Raw genomic sequence first — 18,921 nt, forward strand, 5'->3', positions numbered from 1 at the left:
ACGTTATAAATCATTGTTAGAACTTTGATTTCTTATTTACTTTAAATACTAATCATTAATTTCATACTTTAAATTTCCATAATGTCATATTGTATCCACGCCCAATTCTCTACATACATAAATGCAATCCTGATAAATAAGATTATTATTGTCGACTATAACCGTCATAACCAAACTCAATTTCCCCCGATTTTTACTGCTCAGATTATTGATAATACGTTTTATAATAAACTTACGGTAATTTCACTGTGCAAATAAGAGCGTATTTGACACCTACAACCTTTAATTCTACGTGTGGAATACAAGGATTAACGCAATTTCCTTTTAAAATTTGTGTTTCACAAAACGACAACTTTTCGCGACAGCAATAGCAAGGAAGAAAACTCTGCATTTACATTAGCAGGAAATTTACAGTTTGTTCACTTTCTGCACCAACACTGCTTCAAAATTAATCGAATGTGTGGAGAAATGACAAGCGAAACATACCCAAAACAGAATTTGAAACCTAGATTCTCGACTTCAACGATAATTGCATAGCTAATTCACGGGAAGATAAAAGCAACAAATTTGGTGAAAGAATAGTCGAAAAAATAAGCTGTTCAATTTATGAGAACTTCTTGAAGCTACTCAGTACTGAAGCCTTAAATCATGAAAAGCGCAAAACACTGTGATTTGAGGTTAATTTGAAGTATTTTAAATTCCCAGGATATAAAAAAAAAAAAAAAATATCACCTATCCTTGCTTGCTGCACTTTTTTTCTCTGTAACTAAATCAAGTCACAATGTGAAATACGGCATAGCATGCACAATAATTTATTAGATGTCACAAGATCACAAATTTTTCTTAAACTGAAAAATCAAAACCTATGAAACAATAACAATAAGAATCTTTCTTAATTTTCTACATATTTATGTTCTTTATACAACAAACGTTAGAATAAGGCAACAAGAAAAAATCTACCACAACCATAAATAATCATATTTTTCTGGAAAAAAGATTCTTTAATATAAGTTTTTGTATCAAATAAATTCTTCACTAATTTCATGCAAATATTTAAATAACTTTTTGTTACTTAATTTCGTATAACATTAACAATTTTTACAAATCACTCTTTCAGTAATAATTCAACAAAATCACAATACGATTTCTTCACTGCATACTTCCGGGAGAATTCTTGAATTGCACGCCGACGTTTCGATGCTACCAGTTGATAGCTGCAATAAAAAAACATCATTCTGGAACAAAATCAGCTTAATATTACTATTGATTAGTGTTAAATTAAATTATTGTTGATTTGTTGAATACTTTTGTGTATCAGCAAACCTTCTAGCTTCATCAACAAAGATACTGATTATCAACACCGAGTATTTTGGACAGTCGGATATGTCCTAACATGGAATAGAAATATATGAAACTTTGCATATCGAATATACAGTTGATCATAGTTATAGGTAATAAAATTATTAACTAGACATCAAAAAGGTTAAAACTCATATAAATAAAGCAGCAATTGAAAAAAAAAAAAAAAAATTTGATAAACTTTTCGAGTTCAACGGTTCTTCGTCGAGCAATACTAATGACTGTATGTTTCAGAAGAATTGGTAAGGCGCTGCTCGAAACCAAACAACCATCAACCAGTGGTCCTGGTAAACCACATCTGAGACAAAAGTAAAAAATTCATTTCAATCTATTAATTGAAAATTTTAACCAACTCGCACAAATTGGAGAAGCCTAACAACTTACTTCGTCCAGTCTCCAATTATATTAATTCGAACAAGTTCGTTTTCCACTTCCGAAACGAAAATCATGATCAAGTCGGGTTTTGCATTATTGTCACCATTGCATAATGAATTATCCTTTGTCACAGGGAACATTTCTTCTAGAAACAATTAAAATTATAGATATTAAATCAAAATCATCGAAAATGAATATGCAATATCAAAATCCGTACATAATATAACTGAACATGAAAAAATAAACAACATTTAAATTTAAAACGAACCACATGGAAAATAATGCATGTCTTCGATTCTTTCCAAGAAAATCACATATACACGTTGGTCAAAACTACGCTTAACGAATGTAATCCTTTCCGAATCATCTTCTGAAATATGAGGCGATCCTAGAACGATACGGAAAACCACGGCGACTTTACATTTGAATAAAGTGTACACTTCAACCCGGAACTGAATTATTGCTACACAGCTTTCGAAAAAATGTATGGACTTGGTCAGTAGTTCAAATTTTCGTCTTAAGTTTTTTGAAACAGTTTTTTCTAAAGTCTTTTTAAATGACTTTTTGAGCTTGCTGCTCGAGATAACGTAAGCTACCTTTCGCCTCAGTGCCAGAATCAACACCTGAGCAACTCTTTTTGTGTAACGGCAGAAGCGTTTCTGCTAGCAACTTATTTGACCGTCCGCTGCTATTACCACTAGTTTGTCCAGCTGACCGTTCATCACTTAATATCCGACCACCTAAAAAAAGTTAACAAGTAATTGTTTTGGAAACTTCACAATTCAAAATTTCATTGCGAAAATAAACAAATGTGAATAAAATAACGAATAAATGGACAAAATTTGCTAAAATATGCGCATTCAAACTTATGACATTAATAGTATGATGCATTTCTAAATGTTCAAAGACAACATTTTAGAATTGAAAATTCTCCAAAAATAAATTCTTGAATACAAGAGAGTTGTATCCAGAATAATATGGATAAGCTATTCATTCCAAAAACGAACCAAAATCACGTTGTAACATCCTAGCGGCATGATCCGAATCACTGTGTTCATCAGAACTAATAACGGAAATATTCGTACCACAAGTGGTAAGTTCATTACACTTAGTTGCAGATTCCTGCTGCTTCCGGATGCGTTCTGTTGGTGTTGTGAAAGCTATTTCGATGTGTGGATCTGTCCACCATAGACAGTGAGTGAAGCCATCAATGATATAATTATCCAAATTCTCCTTCGCTTCTTCTAGCTCTAAATCTGAGAATTTTAATGAAACTTCAACAATGAACTGAAATTTTATTTTGAATTGCAAAATAGTACTAATTTTGAATTGCGTCTTAAATCGTGTTTCAACCTATTATTGGATTCATCAAAAGTGGGCTTGAAAAATTGTATGTCAATATGTATTTGAAACCTATTTCTTTTACATTGTTCTTCTAATCTGATTAAATTTCTAATACTCAATTCAAAATAAAATTTCAGTTCATTGTTGTATTTTCATCTTTATTTTCATCTTAATTCAAAAACCACTAAAAGTTATTCTTATATCATCAGATTCTGAAAACGTGACCTTTACATCAGCTATTTAGAAATTTTTTATATGGCTCCCAATATTAATCTAAGATTTATTACAGAAATAAATATTTACTACGTTCAGCGGAGAAGGCTGTAGTCCAATCACCAGTCCAGTGAGGATGCGTTTCCACTTCAACACCTTCTCCTAATTCCGCTAATAAACTACAGAATAAGTTGCTTGTATTTTGCAGATTCATCTAAAAATCATTGATATACTCCTCGACACTGACTAATATATATCAGTCAGTGATAATCTAAATTAAAAAGATCCTTCGACTAAATGAAAAGATCGATTTGGAAGGCATGTGTAGTGCTATCTTCTATTCGAGAAACTAAATCCAGTATTATTTTTCGAAATAAATTATTAAGCCAAAAAACCTACCGCATTAGCAAGAATGTCTACAGCACTACGTTGACCGTCACGAACATAGAATAAGCGAACAGTCTGCAGCAACTTTGTCGGTGAACGGTCGACCATATGATGTAGATCATGATAAAAATCAAGGCTGAAAGTTCCAATGATATTCATAATCAACATCATAATTGCTGTTATTCACCAACACAGAATTTAAATACAGCAAGAGTTAAATACTTTTTGACAAATATATCCGAAAAGATGCTATAAAAGAAAAAAAAAACATTTTTCCGAAAAAAAACACTTTAGTTCTAAACGAAAACTTACTTAGAAGAATCAAGAAGCAAAATATCACCAGATTCGTAACTTTCTTCTGAAATTAAGCCCAAATCATAAAGAAGTACTCGGCTTGCACTACAGTTAGTTGATGGCCTGGAAACTTCACTTTCTTTTTTTCAGAAAAAGAGAGATATAGATCTATGCTGAGAGATATACAATTCAGCAAAAACTTTTGCAATTATTTTATTATTTCAATGTGATCAATTTATTAAAAAGTGAATATAAAAAGATTTTTTTTTCTCTTGTGTCACATCGTAATTAGTCATAGTAAATGATATGAACAATTCGCCAACCCTGTAGGCTCAGCAAGTTTAGACAATTCCTTTGAAAATGGTTCACGAAGCCAAACATTGCGATCGTCCGAGGAACGCAGACAACTTTCACCTTGAGACATCCTTTTTCGAATATCAGTCAATTCAGCGATGACACGATCTGTATCCGGTGTTGGTTGCAGGGGAGGAATTACGGAGTCTCTGAATTGCAAAACTTGCAGAATTTTTATTTTCTGAATCATTTTTATATAACCAATCTATCGCTACGTGTCTCCAATTCTAATTCATTTTTTGGGCACCAACTTTTCAATTTGATTTATTCTATTTCAATTTCTTGAACTTACAATTTACAGTATGACTTTTCGAATTCGGATGGTATATGGAAAAATTTGACAGCATTTTTGGAATCCGTTGAAATTTTAAGACCATTCTGGAGATATCCACTTTCTTTATCATTACTGACTGTATCCGTATCAGTTGCAACCCATGACTGCAGTTGTACAAGCAATGTATAAGCTGTATGGTAAGGAGTGCGTATTACCAGAAACACCGATGGAAATCCTGCAATAAAAATTCTACGAAAACTATTTTAACACTATTCCGGAAATGATTACTCTTTATAATAAAAATGGCAATGCAAACGATGAAAAATACTAAAATATTAAGACAGTTATAATTTAAGAGAAAAAAAAATTTCAGTTACTTATAGCAGTGAACTGGATGTTTTCTTTTTATCAAGTTGTTGAATTAAAAATAATATCTTCACGTACCTTTAGAGATGGTAGATAATTTGGTGGCTTCATGAATTGAAATCAAAGTCTGCTGTCGAACAAGGAAGTGCCTAAATTTTGTGATGTCGATCGCCTGATTACCAAATTTATGCAATAACCTCTTTTCATCCATAATATCATCTTGTCTACCATGACCCTGCAAACGACCACACTGATAATGATGCCTGCAAGAAGCCGATTGCTTGACTACTCAGATAAACACCTAAATCAGAAATATAAATTTCTGACAGGTCTATAAAATTTCTCGCATTTCCTGAACATTTGAGGCGTACGAAAGATTTGTAGAATAATAAAAAAACAAAAATGATGCGAAAAATGCAACTTTAGTCAGTGCACGATATAGCAGTCACTCACCAAAGCTGAAAATATCATATACAACAAGCTTTCAGCAGCATCATCTACTCGCTTACTTGCTGCTTTCCGTTCCATTGGAGGCTGAAAAGTAACTGAAATTGTTAAAATCCTATTGTAAGAAAAAAAGTACCAAAGAGGCTATTGGTGAGTCATTTTTTCAAAGCTAAAGAAACTTGAATAAACTAAGTTTTCATATACTTCCACTCTCTTTCTAATTTATCCCAGTGCTTTGTTTAGTAACAATCTTTTAGTTATATTCACATTAGATACAGCGAACAAAACAGCTAAGTTTGTTCAAACCAACATCCATCTTCCAAAGGATAAGTTATAGTTTAAAACTTACAAGATTTTTTCCACCAGTCAAGCCAAGTTCGATAGTTTCAGCTACAGTTGTTAAACAAGATTCTGTCTCCAGCAATGTTGGAGCTGCACATAACCAAACAGATAATGAAAAATATGCTGCTACAACCTTAAGAAACAAAAATTCATGCATAACGATCACCTGATCCGAATATCCCAACAAATAAACTTGAGAGATATCTCAAACAACAGAGCATTTAGAAAAGAAGAATAAGCCTACCGAAGAATGCAAATCTTTAGAGTGTAACGGAGGAGGCTTCATGAGTTGAGCGTCAATAAACCGACAAAGAGAAGTAATTATCAGAATACCTGTCGACAGATCATCTGAAATAAATTTATAACCTATAATCCTAATCCGTTAACTTATGAACTAGAAAAGGGTTCGACAGAAAAATTTTAAAGCATATTTTTGCTCATAAAATGTTCAGAAATCCTATTCCTGAAGAAAGTTTTTATGTCTAATAAATATCTTGTACTCTTCCGACTGAAAAAATTCATAGAAAATATGGCATAAAGATATGAGGCTTACAAGGATATTACAACGAACTTTCAGAGAACAAAACAGATTGATGTATAGTAGAAAGGGCATTCAGAAAATCCAGTGCAGCTAAACACACTGATAATTCGGATGACCATTGAGGTTTGCATAAATTGTCGCACACTGCACTTACTATCGAACGCACTATTGATGCACAACAGTCTGCAATTTCACTTATTAACTGATGAAATTAAAAACCAAGCTTTCTGAGAAATTCTTAAACAGTGGAAAGTTTTAACACTGCCAGCTAATTGTCAAATTTCTTTCCAAGTTAGTAAAGAACACAATTAAAGGCAGATGTCCCAAGTAGTGCTACTTTCAAGTGTGATTAAATATATCGAGAATAACTTATCTTCTTCCGAACATGCAAGACTTTTCCGTCCACTTTTTTCCTCCTCGACATTCTTTTCTTCTTTTATATGTAAATCATATAAGCAACTCTCCTCACACAGTATTGTACACATAGCTAAAAAACATTTTTGATTTTTGTCACTTGAGGTGAAAGTGTTAACTAAACAGCGTTAACGCATCATATTTCAACTAAAGTGACCGACTGCAGTTTACTTAAAAACTTATTGATACATACTCATACCTTCTTTATCAACAATCTTGTAATAAAATAAACAATACTCAGAGTGAGGAAGAGATTCATGGGATCAACTTCATTACGGAGTGCAGTGATAAGAATACGATGCATCCATGGACGAACTTCGATGTATGTGAATGAGTTCTGATTTGCGCTAGAATGTGGATTTGAAAGATCTGAAATGAAAAGAGACTTACTGCTCATTCACATAATTTGCAATAACAAATTAAAAGCAATAATTTTCATCATAATCAATAACAATAATAATTTACAACAGTTTATAATCATTAATGATAAATAATAATCTATTCGAAATCGCCAACAACCGTATTTAGTGATAGATTTATCAAAAACTGAAAGTCAAAGAACACAAAGTTTGTGCTGATATTTTGAAACACCGTATCATAACTGGTCAAACAATTATTTTATAGATTGCGCAATAAACCATCATTTTTTATAGAAAAACTAATCTATAGCATCTTAATTTTATAAAATAAAATTAGAACAAAAACCATGAAATGTCAAAAATTTTTTGTTAAGTATCATCACTTCTGTTAAATTTTTTGTTTTCAACTTACCATTGATGAACATATTTCCAAATGTTGTAGGCCAACTGATGATAGATGACAGGGCATTCAAACAAGCACGACGCATTTGAACTTCATCTATAGATGGATGAAGCCTGGAACAGTTAATGCTTCATTTTTGTGCAAGTAAATAACTAAAATCTTAGTTTTGAAAAAAGTTCAAAATAAGAGATTTTTATTATTGATTTCAATGATCAAATAGTATTTCAGCTACTTGTACCATGTATTCCTAAAATAAATTAGAAAAGCAGACTGCATTGCTTCTTTGATGCAATAACTTTCACATCCTAATTAATTAAAATGTGCCTTCTCTTTATGATATTGTCCCTTCGCAAAATCCAAATTTAGGGCTTCTTTCATTTGTGATAAAAACGGTTGCATCATTCTGCTTACTTAGAATTTTAAATCAAACCTTGATTTCATAGACTCCGTGTAAATCATTTCGAGTGTTTGAACGAATTGTGGCAAAAGTATTTCAACACTTTTTAAAGATAGACGAAAAATACCACCACCAAAATAAATAAGTGCACAAAGTATTAAGCGATCCTTCTGAAGAAAAGGCAGGAAACGAAATTAAGTGCTTAAATTTTGCAAAAGTTTTTAAAAGCAATGAATTCTTGGAGAATTTTCCGCTTTCTGGTATTGGAAAACCCACAATTGGACAAGATTTGCAAACAAGCAGAACATTTTAAACATCTAAATATTTTCATTTCATCTAATTTGGGTAGCAACAGTTTGGAGCACCTGTTTTTAACAGCTGTGATTGTACTAGCATTTTGGTCTTCATATTGCATGCTTATATATTATGGAATAACAAACTAATAGTTGCTATGATAAGCAGATCTCCATAGGGTTTCTCTATTAATGGAAATGCTCTTCACAAAAATACCTCCAGTAGTGCCTCGTAAATAACTTTGTAGAATTGTGCTAGCTGAGAATCTGTTATGGTTTCTTTGCTTTTCTTGGAACATATAATGCGACAAAGGGCTCCCAAAGCAGCAGCTCGGCCTGCAGACACTCCGTCCACTTCAGGCCATTCAACTGAGTGCGACAACCCCGAATGAGCATCGCCAGATGATGTCATTGAATAGGCTGAAACAATAAGTATTGTTTTTATTCTCAAAATAACTGTTGTATATACTAAATATATACCATGTCATCATCTACAGCGTGGAGACAATATTACTTACTCCTAAGAATTTTCAAGTGGAATGCAAGACATGTTATATATATGATAGGAAGCCATGAATCTCATAATCTTTCATTTCCCTATTTGACGAGAAGATCTCAACCTTGTATACTCAAGTTTTAAAGTGGAATACCAAATGACAGTCGAGGAATAGCCGACTCATTCGCTGATGCAACAGCACTAGAGACACTTCCTCCATTATTTTCAGTACCACTTGTAATTGCCATTCGTTCATCCAAACATGGCGTCTCTTCAGCACTAATGGAACTCATTGAGCGTTGACTGATTGCATCTATAATGGCTTCAACAGGTTAAGAAACAAAAGAAATATAGAATTTATTTTTATTAGCATGTTGACAGTTTTCACTTAAGTCTGTGATACAATTTTTTTTACCATTTAGAATCCGTAGTACACAAAATAAAGGCCCAGAAATCAAACATATGTAGTAGATCTTGAAAAGAAGGAAAGTTTTCAAAATCACGAAAGTAATCAAATCTATATAATCAAATTAATATTTTTCACTGTACCAAAGAATAAACAGCAGTGCTTAGAACCAGAAAAAATTTAAAGAGTCAAAAATCATGAAAGTAAAAATTGAATTCAACACAACAGAATTTTGAATCAAATGTATATATTTTAACCATACACAAAACAAAAAAATAGATACGCACCCAGAACATAATAATAATAATCCATATCCGTCATAATTTAAGCCCAATTTCTGCCGATCATAGAATTTATAATAGATGAAGTTGCCTACACATATATAATTGCGATGCATGAGCACTGCAGTAATTGCCGAGTGTTATACTCTTTTGGAAGTTACACGGTGAGACATCTTGTATAACTTGCTGTCGATTGATTTAAAATCCAAATTAAGCATTTGAAGGTATTTGTTAAGTCCCAAATGATAAAAAATGGCCGCTAACTACTAATGCAATAAATGCTAAAATTACAACTGCTATTATCTTACTTCGTTAACATATATATTTTTTAAGAAAACAATACAAAACAAGCTATTATTCATTATCAATTAAAATATTTCCATACTTCGGCAGTTTTTGCCCTAAAACCTTCCAAGTAAAATACTACCCTGCTGGAAATAACCACTTACCCGATATTTCCTTGTTCTAAAAAGTCAGTGACATGCATATAAGCAGTGAATCAAAATTGGTGATTTTCTCGAAACTTTCGCTTCTGCAGAGATTTTCAGAGTCTTCCGTTTTTATTAGAATATTTAGTAATTTTACCTAGCGAAACCTGATGAAAAAACTAGCGCTTATTTCCCAAAACTACATTGGTAACAAAACCAACAAATATCCTAAATTTAGAGAAGTAAGGAAAAAATTTATAAACTATGAAACCTTAAAAGCAAACCCATTGGCATATGAAATCATTTCTCCAGTGAACGCAAAAAATTAAAACCATCATTACTAATAACATCAACTTCATATTCAATTATGATCTTTCAAGTGGGGAATATGGTGATACCTGTTGTTGGTTCGGATGGATTACTCTCTATGTAGGGAATTAAATCAGCGTCAACATTAACGACAATATAAATGAAGCAGCAACTGCATAGAAAGGGCGAATCATAATATCTCAAGGGAATTAATCATCGTCACTGGATTTATCATATATTCAGCAGAAAAAAAAGGGTAACATGCATGCTAAACTCATTTCTATACCTCCCTAAAGATCAAGATTAATTACTCAATCTATTTGATTATTTGATTGAACTATTCTAAAAGATTCAATGAGTATTCCTTGTTCCATCTCTCTATGCCTTTATCATTACTACTTTCATAATCACTATTATTTTAAGATATTCTTATCATTACTAAAATGCTTACACGTAACTATTCCAATCTCTGCCTAATTTTTTTACATTCTGTCCTAATATGCATTTTCTAAATATGAAACTTCAAATGTAATTAATAGCACATAATGATCAAATAAGTGTTCTTGGAATAATATCCTTTAGATTTACAATCTTTCTCGTAAAACCAAATCAAGGAAAGGACAAAATAACTACAGAAATTATGTTCGAAATACCTCTTTTTAAATAGCTAATGAAAAGTAGAATGATAAAACATTGCGAAGAAAAATTTTTCATTTTTTTTATTTCAGTACATCATTATCTAAAAATTTCACTCTTGATAACAGGCAGTTTCATTACGTGCCGTTGCCATTGGAGATAGGTACTTCGAGCATTCAGTTAACGGATTTTAATATATTCATTAAAATGCCTCAACAGAAAAATGTGTTCCACTTTTTTTTCGAATTTTTATTGTAAATTAGCATAATCCGGAATATTCTTCGTTTAGAAAATGTCTCCTTTCAAGTTCAATTTATTAATAAATCAAAAAAAGGCAAAGGCTCCAAATCTGCCTATCAGCTCATAGAGTGACAAAGAGAAATTATGCTAGGAAAGAAATAAAAAGTGAATGTGTATTTAAAAAAAATGTGAGTGTCGATTATCACATCACTATGAGTGTCGATTATCATATCACTATGAGTGTCGATTATCATATCACTACCACGCGTAACTGTGATACGACCTCCACAATGATGTAAATTTTTCACGTTATATGCCAACTACACTATCCATGCAGATTTTTCATAATTTGGTAGAAGTTTTCGTTTATATAAAAATAATTCAGTATAACCACCGATCAACCGGAAGAAATACTGAAAACGAAGCAAACTCTAAATATTTGCTGAAAAATATCTTACGAGTAGCTCTAATGGTAGCAAGACACCATAATCAGTTTACTATCTTTCCTCTTATAGTCTCTTATAGGTTCTTATTTTCCTTGTATAATGTTTTCCTTTGTCGAAAATTATTAGGTGAAGATATGAAATCAGGATCTGGATTCTTCAAACAACCATCGAATTTAGAAAAAAAAACTGCCAAAATAACACACGTAGCTATGTTTGTTTGACACATTTACCATTTAAATTTTATCTGTGTGTTGCTTGTTAAATTATATGGTTTAAAAAACCAGATATGGAAAATTATAGTTAAGAACTAACATTTTCAATGTTAAACTGATACAAGAGATAGTAATTATCCCTTACTAAGTACTAATTATTATTTATATATATATATTATTTATCTCTTACTAATTAGTAAGTACTTCTTAAAGACTATTTCACCTTTTTATAAGATGTTCTACAAGGTTCACAAGCATATCTTATGAAGGTCGGCAATTATAAAAGAAATCAAAACAGGTGAAAAAAAGCGAATCCGTGTACATATAAAGAAAAGCAGGAACATATGAATCAAATTCAAAAGCAAAAGAAGTCAGGAAGGACAAATCGAAAACATTTTAAAACATATGACGCATATGAACGATGGAAGGCAGAGCCTGAACAAACAAGAGCAGCATAATAGAATGTGCCCGTGCAGTATCTGTAAATGGAGACTGCATTTTAATGATAATGGTAACATACATCAGCAGTCTGGAGTGGCTTTTTAGAAATTTTGCGTGTTAATTCTCTATACTCACTGAAAATCAATTTATAAACTATTTCATAAAGCTTGTTTAGAAACATTACTTGATAAACTTGAAGTCGTATGACATCGTCTGTTAGACATATAACACAAATTAGGAACTATCAGGTTAAAATATGTTAAAAAGCCGACTATTCTAATTTAACAGTCAACAAGTTGATGAAAAGTGTAGGCAAAAAAGTAGACAACTGCCAAGAAATCAAATCCAATTTTGCATAATTAAATTACTTCTCTAAATCCAGTGAGTAGGAATCCTGATGGCATTATATTACAGTCCGCAAAACATAAATGCCAACATGTTTTACTTTTTAGAAAAAAATGGCCTAAACAGGGAAAACATTTTAAAATCTGTTGGAAAAACAAAAACCAGTAGGTAATGTAATTATTTGGAAAGTCATTTGCACCATCAAAAACAAGAGAATAAAACAATCAAATAAATGATCTTTTTTTGAATAGAAATATAATGAAATTTAAAGGAATAAGAATTCCCAATTTTTTGATTGTTGAAAAAGCTTTTTTGAGTTATCAAAACTTGAAATTTCAGGATTTTAAAATAAAATAAACTTACCACCTAGTGAAGATCGAAGAGGTCTCACGAGTGAGGACTGCACAAGCCAATCCATAAAAGTATCTAACATTTGTGCCACTTTCGGTTGATGGTCACCAACATATGGCTTATAAATCTTGTTACCTAAATTGATAAAATCCGACCAACTATCGTTTTACCAAACCCTCTCCACAAATTTGAATTTATGAAGATAACTAGAATAAAATAAAATTTCGATTTTTTAAAAAAGAGAAACCCACAATTACAGAATCGTCTAAAAAAAAATTATGTTATCAGTATCATAAAATGAATAAAGTAAAATAAAGTGAAGTTACTCTGCAAATAATGCCAAACAAATTGAGCTGAATTGGGTTTCGGAATCTCTAGCGACATTTCTTCAACAACACTTGCAGCAGGTGAGGACAACGGTATACTGGTAGCCAATGAACGTTCTGAAAGAAATTGAAGTCATTACTATAAAGCAACTGATTTTTTACAGTCGAAAAAATGCATTATAATATTCATACATTAACCGGAAAAACTATGAGCAGAATTTGAACTAATCCACATATTACTTTATTATTTTATTTTGTAATGGTACCTTTAACGTGCACATATGAATCTAATTATAATTTTCTTGATTCATTTAGTCAGTAAGCTTGTCAACTAATGGAATAACATAAAAAGGATTCTTTCATCAATTTAAAATAACATTTCAACTCATAATCTCTTCTAATAGTGGAGAAATAATTTCAAACTATGCAGAAACTGACTCACCGGAAGTGGCACGACTCTTTGACACACTAGGAATGCTAAGGGTATTTTTTAAATAACCACTGCTTCCTCCACTCATTACCATAGCTGACTGAGCTGCTATCAACGCTGCGTTATCTGCAGTTTTATCTCCAGAGCTGCTCGAGCTTCGTGGAAGTACCTAAAACTTACTGAAATCACCAGGAATGAAGTATTTAAACCTATGTCAAAATAAAATAAAAAGATATGGCTCATATCCATAAGAGATCTGGAAATGCGAAACTTGGGAAGAAATAAAAGCTCTTATACAATGAAAGTGTTAGTTATTTACTGAATGTTAATTGTTTTTACAACACTACCTGTTGGTGCCTTAGGCAATCTTCATAAACTGAGCGATTTAAATCAGACCAAAGTCGCATCAATTCATCAGATTCTTGGAAATCTATAGATACACGACTATCTCCTGGAAAAGGTATTACAATTTAAATTAACATTTCAACACTTAAATCAATCACAAAAGAAACTCTACCTTAATTTCTTATCTCTTTTAATGATTAGAAGTTCGTGTTCATTTCAGACGATATTAAGTCATATTTTTTTAAAAAGTAATTAACTAACCATAAAATATATCGACCAACTTCATTACGGCAGCAGATGTCATGAAAAAACACCGTTTTAAGCTACTGATAGTAAACTCAGTGAGTTCTTCATCAAACTTCCTAACCATTGGATTTCCATCACTGCTCACTGCACCACCTTTAGAAATTACCAAATTCATGTTACTCATATTGCTAAGGAAATCGTTCATTCTAGAAAACTAGAGTACATTTGTTTGATTTGAGGTCTACATTTTCAAAACGAAGTAAACGTGCTAACAAATTTTACTATCCAATTAACAAAAGGACTTTAGAATAATCTATTTTTAATAAGTCCCATTAATTTTAAATTAAGAAGAGAACAGCTAATTCTATGCATACTTGAAACCAATTCATCACTAGTAAACAACAAAAATACTGATCGATGCGTGAAAAACCCACTTACCAGTTACCATCATAGCATTGAGAATATTCGCTGGTAGAGTTCCGGAAGTGCGGGGCTCAAACGTAATTATTGATGCTGGATTACCAATCATATGCATTAACTGGAACCAACAAACATGCAGCACTGGCAACGTACCATTATTTTCGGCAGTTTTCTTGATATTAGCCGCAAATAATTTCACTTGTTCATCAGCTAAAAATTTAGTCATTACTATCGATTGAAAAATGAGTCAAATTTTAAAGTGCTATAACTCTATGCAAGTGTCACTAATTCAAGATGTCAAGCTGAATTAAGAAAATATTTATCTCTAGAAAGTATAGAAAAAGCAAATATTCATATATTCATCTATTTAAGATGAAAGTCAAAATACAACTAGGACAACTAATGGAAATGAAATAACAAAAATTACTAAGGAATAATCCAGCTTCTCAAATTACCGAAAATTTAATAAAACTAAATAAAAGCTAACTTATGGTGATTGGGCAGTAGCTTTCGCCACATATCTCCTGAACAATAATCACTGATAGTGAAACCACTTTTCTTGCCCAATTCTCGATGAAACTTATCTAAAACCTCCCATGTAATAAAGAAAATAATATGGATCATTACTGTAATTTTGAAACATGAAATCTGCTATAAAAATTCGACACAACTCTCTGCTTCATTGTATAGTTTTGCAAAGCTTTCAACCAAATCTCTTCATTTGAATTATGCAAATTAACCAAAAGTAAGAAAAAAAAATGAGAGTTATCCTGGTGTCTAAACAAATAAAGCAAACTAATCTGATGTCGCCAACGTTTGCTGAGGACAGAAAGTGTTTTCCAATATGTCGGAGAAGGTATTTGTTCAAGACGAGCGGCACACAGAAATACATCCAGAAGTGTTTTTGTGACTTTAGGGGCCATTAGAAATGTAACATCATCTATAAGTAGTCAATTTGAAAGTGTACCAAAACCTTCAAATCAGAACCTACTCAAAAGAAGGCACCTATCTAAACCTGATTCTGATCTAACCTCGATATTGTAAAAAATAGAAATGAGCGCTAGCTAAGTAACTCATAAATCTTTTTTATTAAACAGAAGTTACACTTTCTTAGCATAATGTCTATTATCTGTTATAATGAATGGTGAGATATACTATACTGCATTATGTGATAACTAATCTTTAAGAAAAGTTCAACTATGTATAACCTACCCACACATGTTTGTCCCGAAAGCAGTAAATCGGTAGCATTCAGCAAGAATTTCAAAACCGCTGGCCAGATTATATCTTTGTGTTTTCCATCATAATTCAGTAAACTCTGGACAATAGTTCGTAAAACATTCTCCATTTCGTGCGCCTGTTGTGTAGCGGTAACTGTCGTTTCCGAATCGTTATTCTTTCGAACAAAGAGAGTTCGCAGTGAATTAAGAAGAATGCTTAAATTAAGAAAAGATATTGATTAACTAGAGATCACAACTAAATTAGAAGACACATGTTCAGTAAAAAAAAAAAAAAAAAAAAAAACTGAATAAAAAAGAGCAAAATTCATAGCAGAGAAATCATCGTCAAGTCAGAAGAGCTCGTAGCATAGTTATAGAAATATTATAATGTGAAATGTTGGAGTTTATTATTTTATTATTATTACTATCATTATTATTTTTACAATTATTATTATTATTTATTATTAACCACTATTATTACCATTATCATTGTTATACAACCTTGGCATTTCTAAAACCTTTGACTATTTCAATGAACTCAACATTTTAGCATGTTTTTTGTTTTTTTAATAATCTGCCAGTGATAATGCGGAAATATGGAAAAAAAGTCGCTTATAAGATTTTTTTGCAATTTTATCACTTAAGAAAAAGGGAACCATTGTTATTTGAAGAGTGTTACACGTCACCTTAAATTAACCAGAAAGTAACTGTAATTAGTGACCAGAACAAAATAAATTAACATAAAACAACTGATAAAGAGCACTAAAAGAATATAACTTTTAGCAAAACACAAAAAGAACTGAAATTTTAAAGATGCAACAAACCATATGTAATTTCCAGGATCGCGTCTCATTGGACCAGGAAGATGCGCTACTACACCATTCGATATTGCGTCCAACCATGTACAGTAAGTGCGAACTGCAACACAAAGCGCTTCATGTTCTTTGCTTGTGGAATGAGACAAAGTCAAGGCGTAAGATATTACCTGAAAAGAACTACAGAAAAAGTGACCAATTCCATAAAATATATATGTAGGAAATATATAGATAATAGCTAAAGTTGTCGGGAGGTAATAGTTTATTAATTACCTTAATTCCCTTAATTTCAATTTTTTCTAGAAGAAATTGTAGAAAAAATTAAATGTGCAGCTATTTAGTGCAGAATTTAACCTGCAGAACAAAAAACTCATTAAGAAGTTATGTACAAAAAATATCCTTTTAAACCGATTTAGACTTCATATTGTTGCATTTTGTGGTGAAATACACAGACACATAAACCAGTGAGAATTCCACAATGAACTGCTCGCTTTAAAAGCAGACGTATGTGAAAATGATCTACATTCATTATCTTATGGCTTGGACATAGCTCAGCGTGTTTATAGTCATCATTCTATTCGCAAAACTATTCGATCCTGTGTTTTAACATGCTTAAAAAAAGTAACCTGTAAAACCCATGAGAGCTGTTCTTCAGTATCAATTTTAAGGCACATCCTTCCATTTAAATTCTCGCCAATTTCATGCAGCAATAATTTGGCTATACCATCGCTTGTCTTCCTGCAAAATAAAAACATATTAGTAGCAGGACTCTGAGATTTGGACAGATTTTAAAATATCAATTGTATAATTGTCAAATCAAAGAACGCTGGCCGAGGTTATGATAGTACTCAGAAAAAAATAAAAAATTTTCAAAAAAAAAAAAACACACTTTGAAAAAATCGATAAAGATGACTGGACACTATTTAGTGGAAAAAATTCAATCAGTGGCCATTCAGCATAGAGACCCATTTCTAAATCATACAAATTAGCAGTCCATACTGCTATTACTGCTACATTTTCTTCGATTCCATTGAGCAATCTTTAAATGTGACAGTGATAATAAAACTGTTATGATGGAAAATCACAAACGATCAGTTTGAGAAACATGTAACATTGATCCAGTTATGATAAACCAATCACTTCAATAGCTTCCGGAGGTTTATGGCACATCTTGAGAAATAATCCCTTCAGAGAAAATTGAATTTGTAATGGACAGCACCAACACCAGTGATATCTGATAAATGAACAATAGCAGTGACAAAACCTTCACCAAAATTGTTCTAATCATCAGATACTACGGAAAGTAGTCTGAGAAAAACTTCCAAAATGTTAAAAAAAAAAAAATTACTGACCATTACTTTTACATTTGAAGCAAAGCTATCGCAAATTATGTCTTAAGGAGGCTTCTGCTTTTCAAGTAAGTGTAAGAAAATGTCAGTCAATTCAACTGGCATAGAATTCTCGAACTAAAAGACTTTGAATATAAAGTCAAAACTTTCTTGCAAAGCTTTTATTCAAGGACTTAACAAAAAAAAAAAAAAGAAACGATAAAATGAGATTGATTAAACTAGAAATACAAATGAAAAGAATAAATACATGAAAAACGTTGGGCACAGAGATCAATGATTTGAAAGTTTTTTTTTTTTTTTTGATTTTAGATCCGTACAAACGATACCATAGCTAATCTGCGTGGTCAGTGAACCCATAATACCTAAGACCAAATTAAAGAATTTAAATTGAATTCTCACTCTTCTTTCATTTCAACACAATTTTTTAGAACAAAAACTGAGTTTTAAACGCATCAGCACTGGTAACATCAGTATGGAATCTAAAATGAAGCACCATTGCTGCGATCAGTAATACAGCCAAACAGAAGACTGGACAGAAATAAGACTGAAAACAATAACTTGAAGTGAAAAAGAAATAAAAGGTAAGACTGATATAACGGACGGATCCAAAAGAAACAAAATAAATTATTTCCAATACACATAATTTTTGCAAGAATTCATAACGGGATTTTGAAAAGGCTCTAACATGTTTCGGGAATGTACGCAAGTTCACAACAAATTTAGCAATTAAAAAAGAGGTTTTTCAAAGATCTTTGAAGTAATATGACATAATGCGGAGATCATCAATATACTCTACAAACTCCTGGATGAGCACTCAAGGAGAAGGGAATGAGTAAACAAAGTTAAATTCTCTGGAATACGTTACGAGCTGCATAGTGATAAAGTTAATACTATATTATGTGATCAGATTTTTAAAAATAAATTTCAGCGATGTTATCGGGATACAGGAAATGTAGTGGAAAGAGTAAAGAAACAAAGCGGAAACAATGCCACATTAGAACCTATAAAATAATCTGC

At 31.8% G+C, this 18,921-nt stretch overlaps 1 protein-coding gene across 2 annotated transcripts; it reads right to left on the reverse strand.

The window, feature by feature from the left end:
* Positions 1-1,105: 1,105 nt before the first annotated feature.
* On the reverse strand, positions 1,106-17,524 carry Bma-hgap-2 (uncharacterized protein; the record flags this gene model as incomplete). 2 transcript variants are annotated; one of them, XM_043079024.1, is made up of 34 exons in its annotated part: positions 1,106-1,214; positions 1,541-1,657; positions 1,744-1,879; positions 2,003-2,104; positions 2,331-2,474; positions 2,742-2,984; positions 3,382-3,505; positions 3,691-3,814; positions 3,991-4,095; positions 4,296-4,475; positions 4,619-4,835; positions 5,045-5,201; positions 5,420-5,500; positions 5,763-5,888; positions 6,000-6,103; positions 6,327-6,479; positions 6,634-6,783; positions 6,948-7,079; positions 7,482-7,585; positions 7,903-8,039; positions 8,380-8,582; positions 8,813-8,971; positions 12,766-12,888; positions 13,080-13,196; positions 13,522-13,678; positions 13,857-13,960; positions 14,116-14,253; positions 14,539-14,730; positions 15,008-15,104; positions 15,261-15,460; positions 15,733-15,956; positions 16,565-16,725; positions 17,182-17,293; positions 17,445-17,524. In XM_043079024.1, the coding sequence occupies 34 exons, from the start codon at positions 17,522-17,524 to the stop codon at positions 1,106-1,108; spliced, it is 4,812 nt and encodes a 1,603-aa protein (XP_042934958.1). The 2 variants fall into 2 exon arrangements, with proteins under 2 accessions (XP_042934958.1, XP_042934959.1); XM_043079025.1 differs by having other exon boundaries at positions 2,742-2,990.
* Positions 17,525-18,921: the final 1,397 nt, after the last annotated feature.

This window comes from Brugia malayi, assembly GCF_000002995.4.
Source record: "Brugia malayi strain FR3 genome assembly, contig: Bm_v4_Chr2_contig_001, whole genome shotgun sequence".
NCBI classification, from domain to species: Eukaryota; Metazoa; Nematoda; class Chromadorea; order Rhabditida; family Onchocercidae; genus Brugia; species Brugia malayi.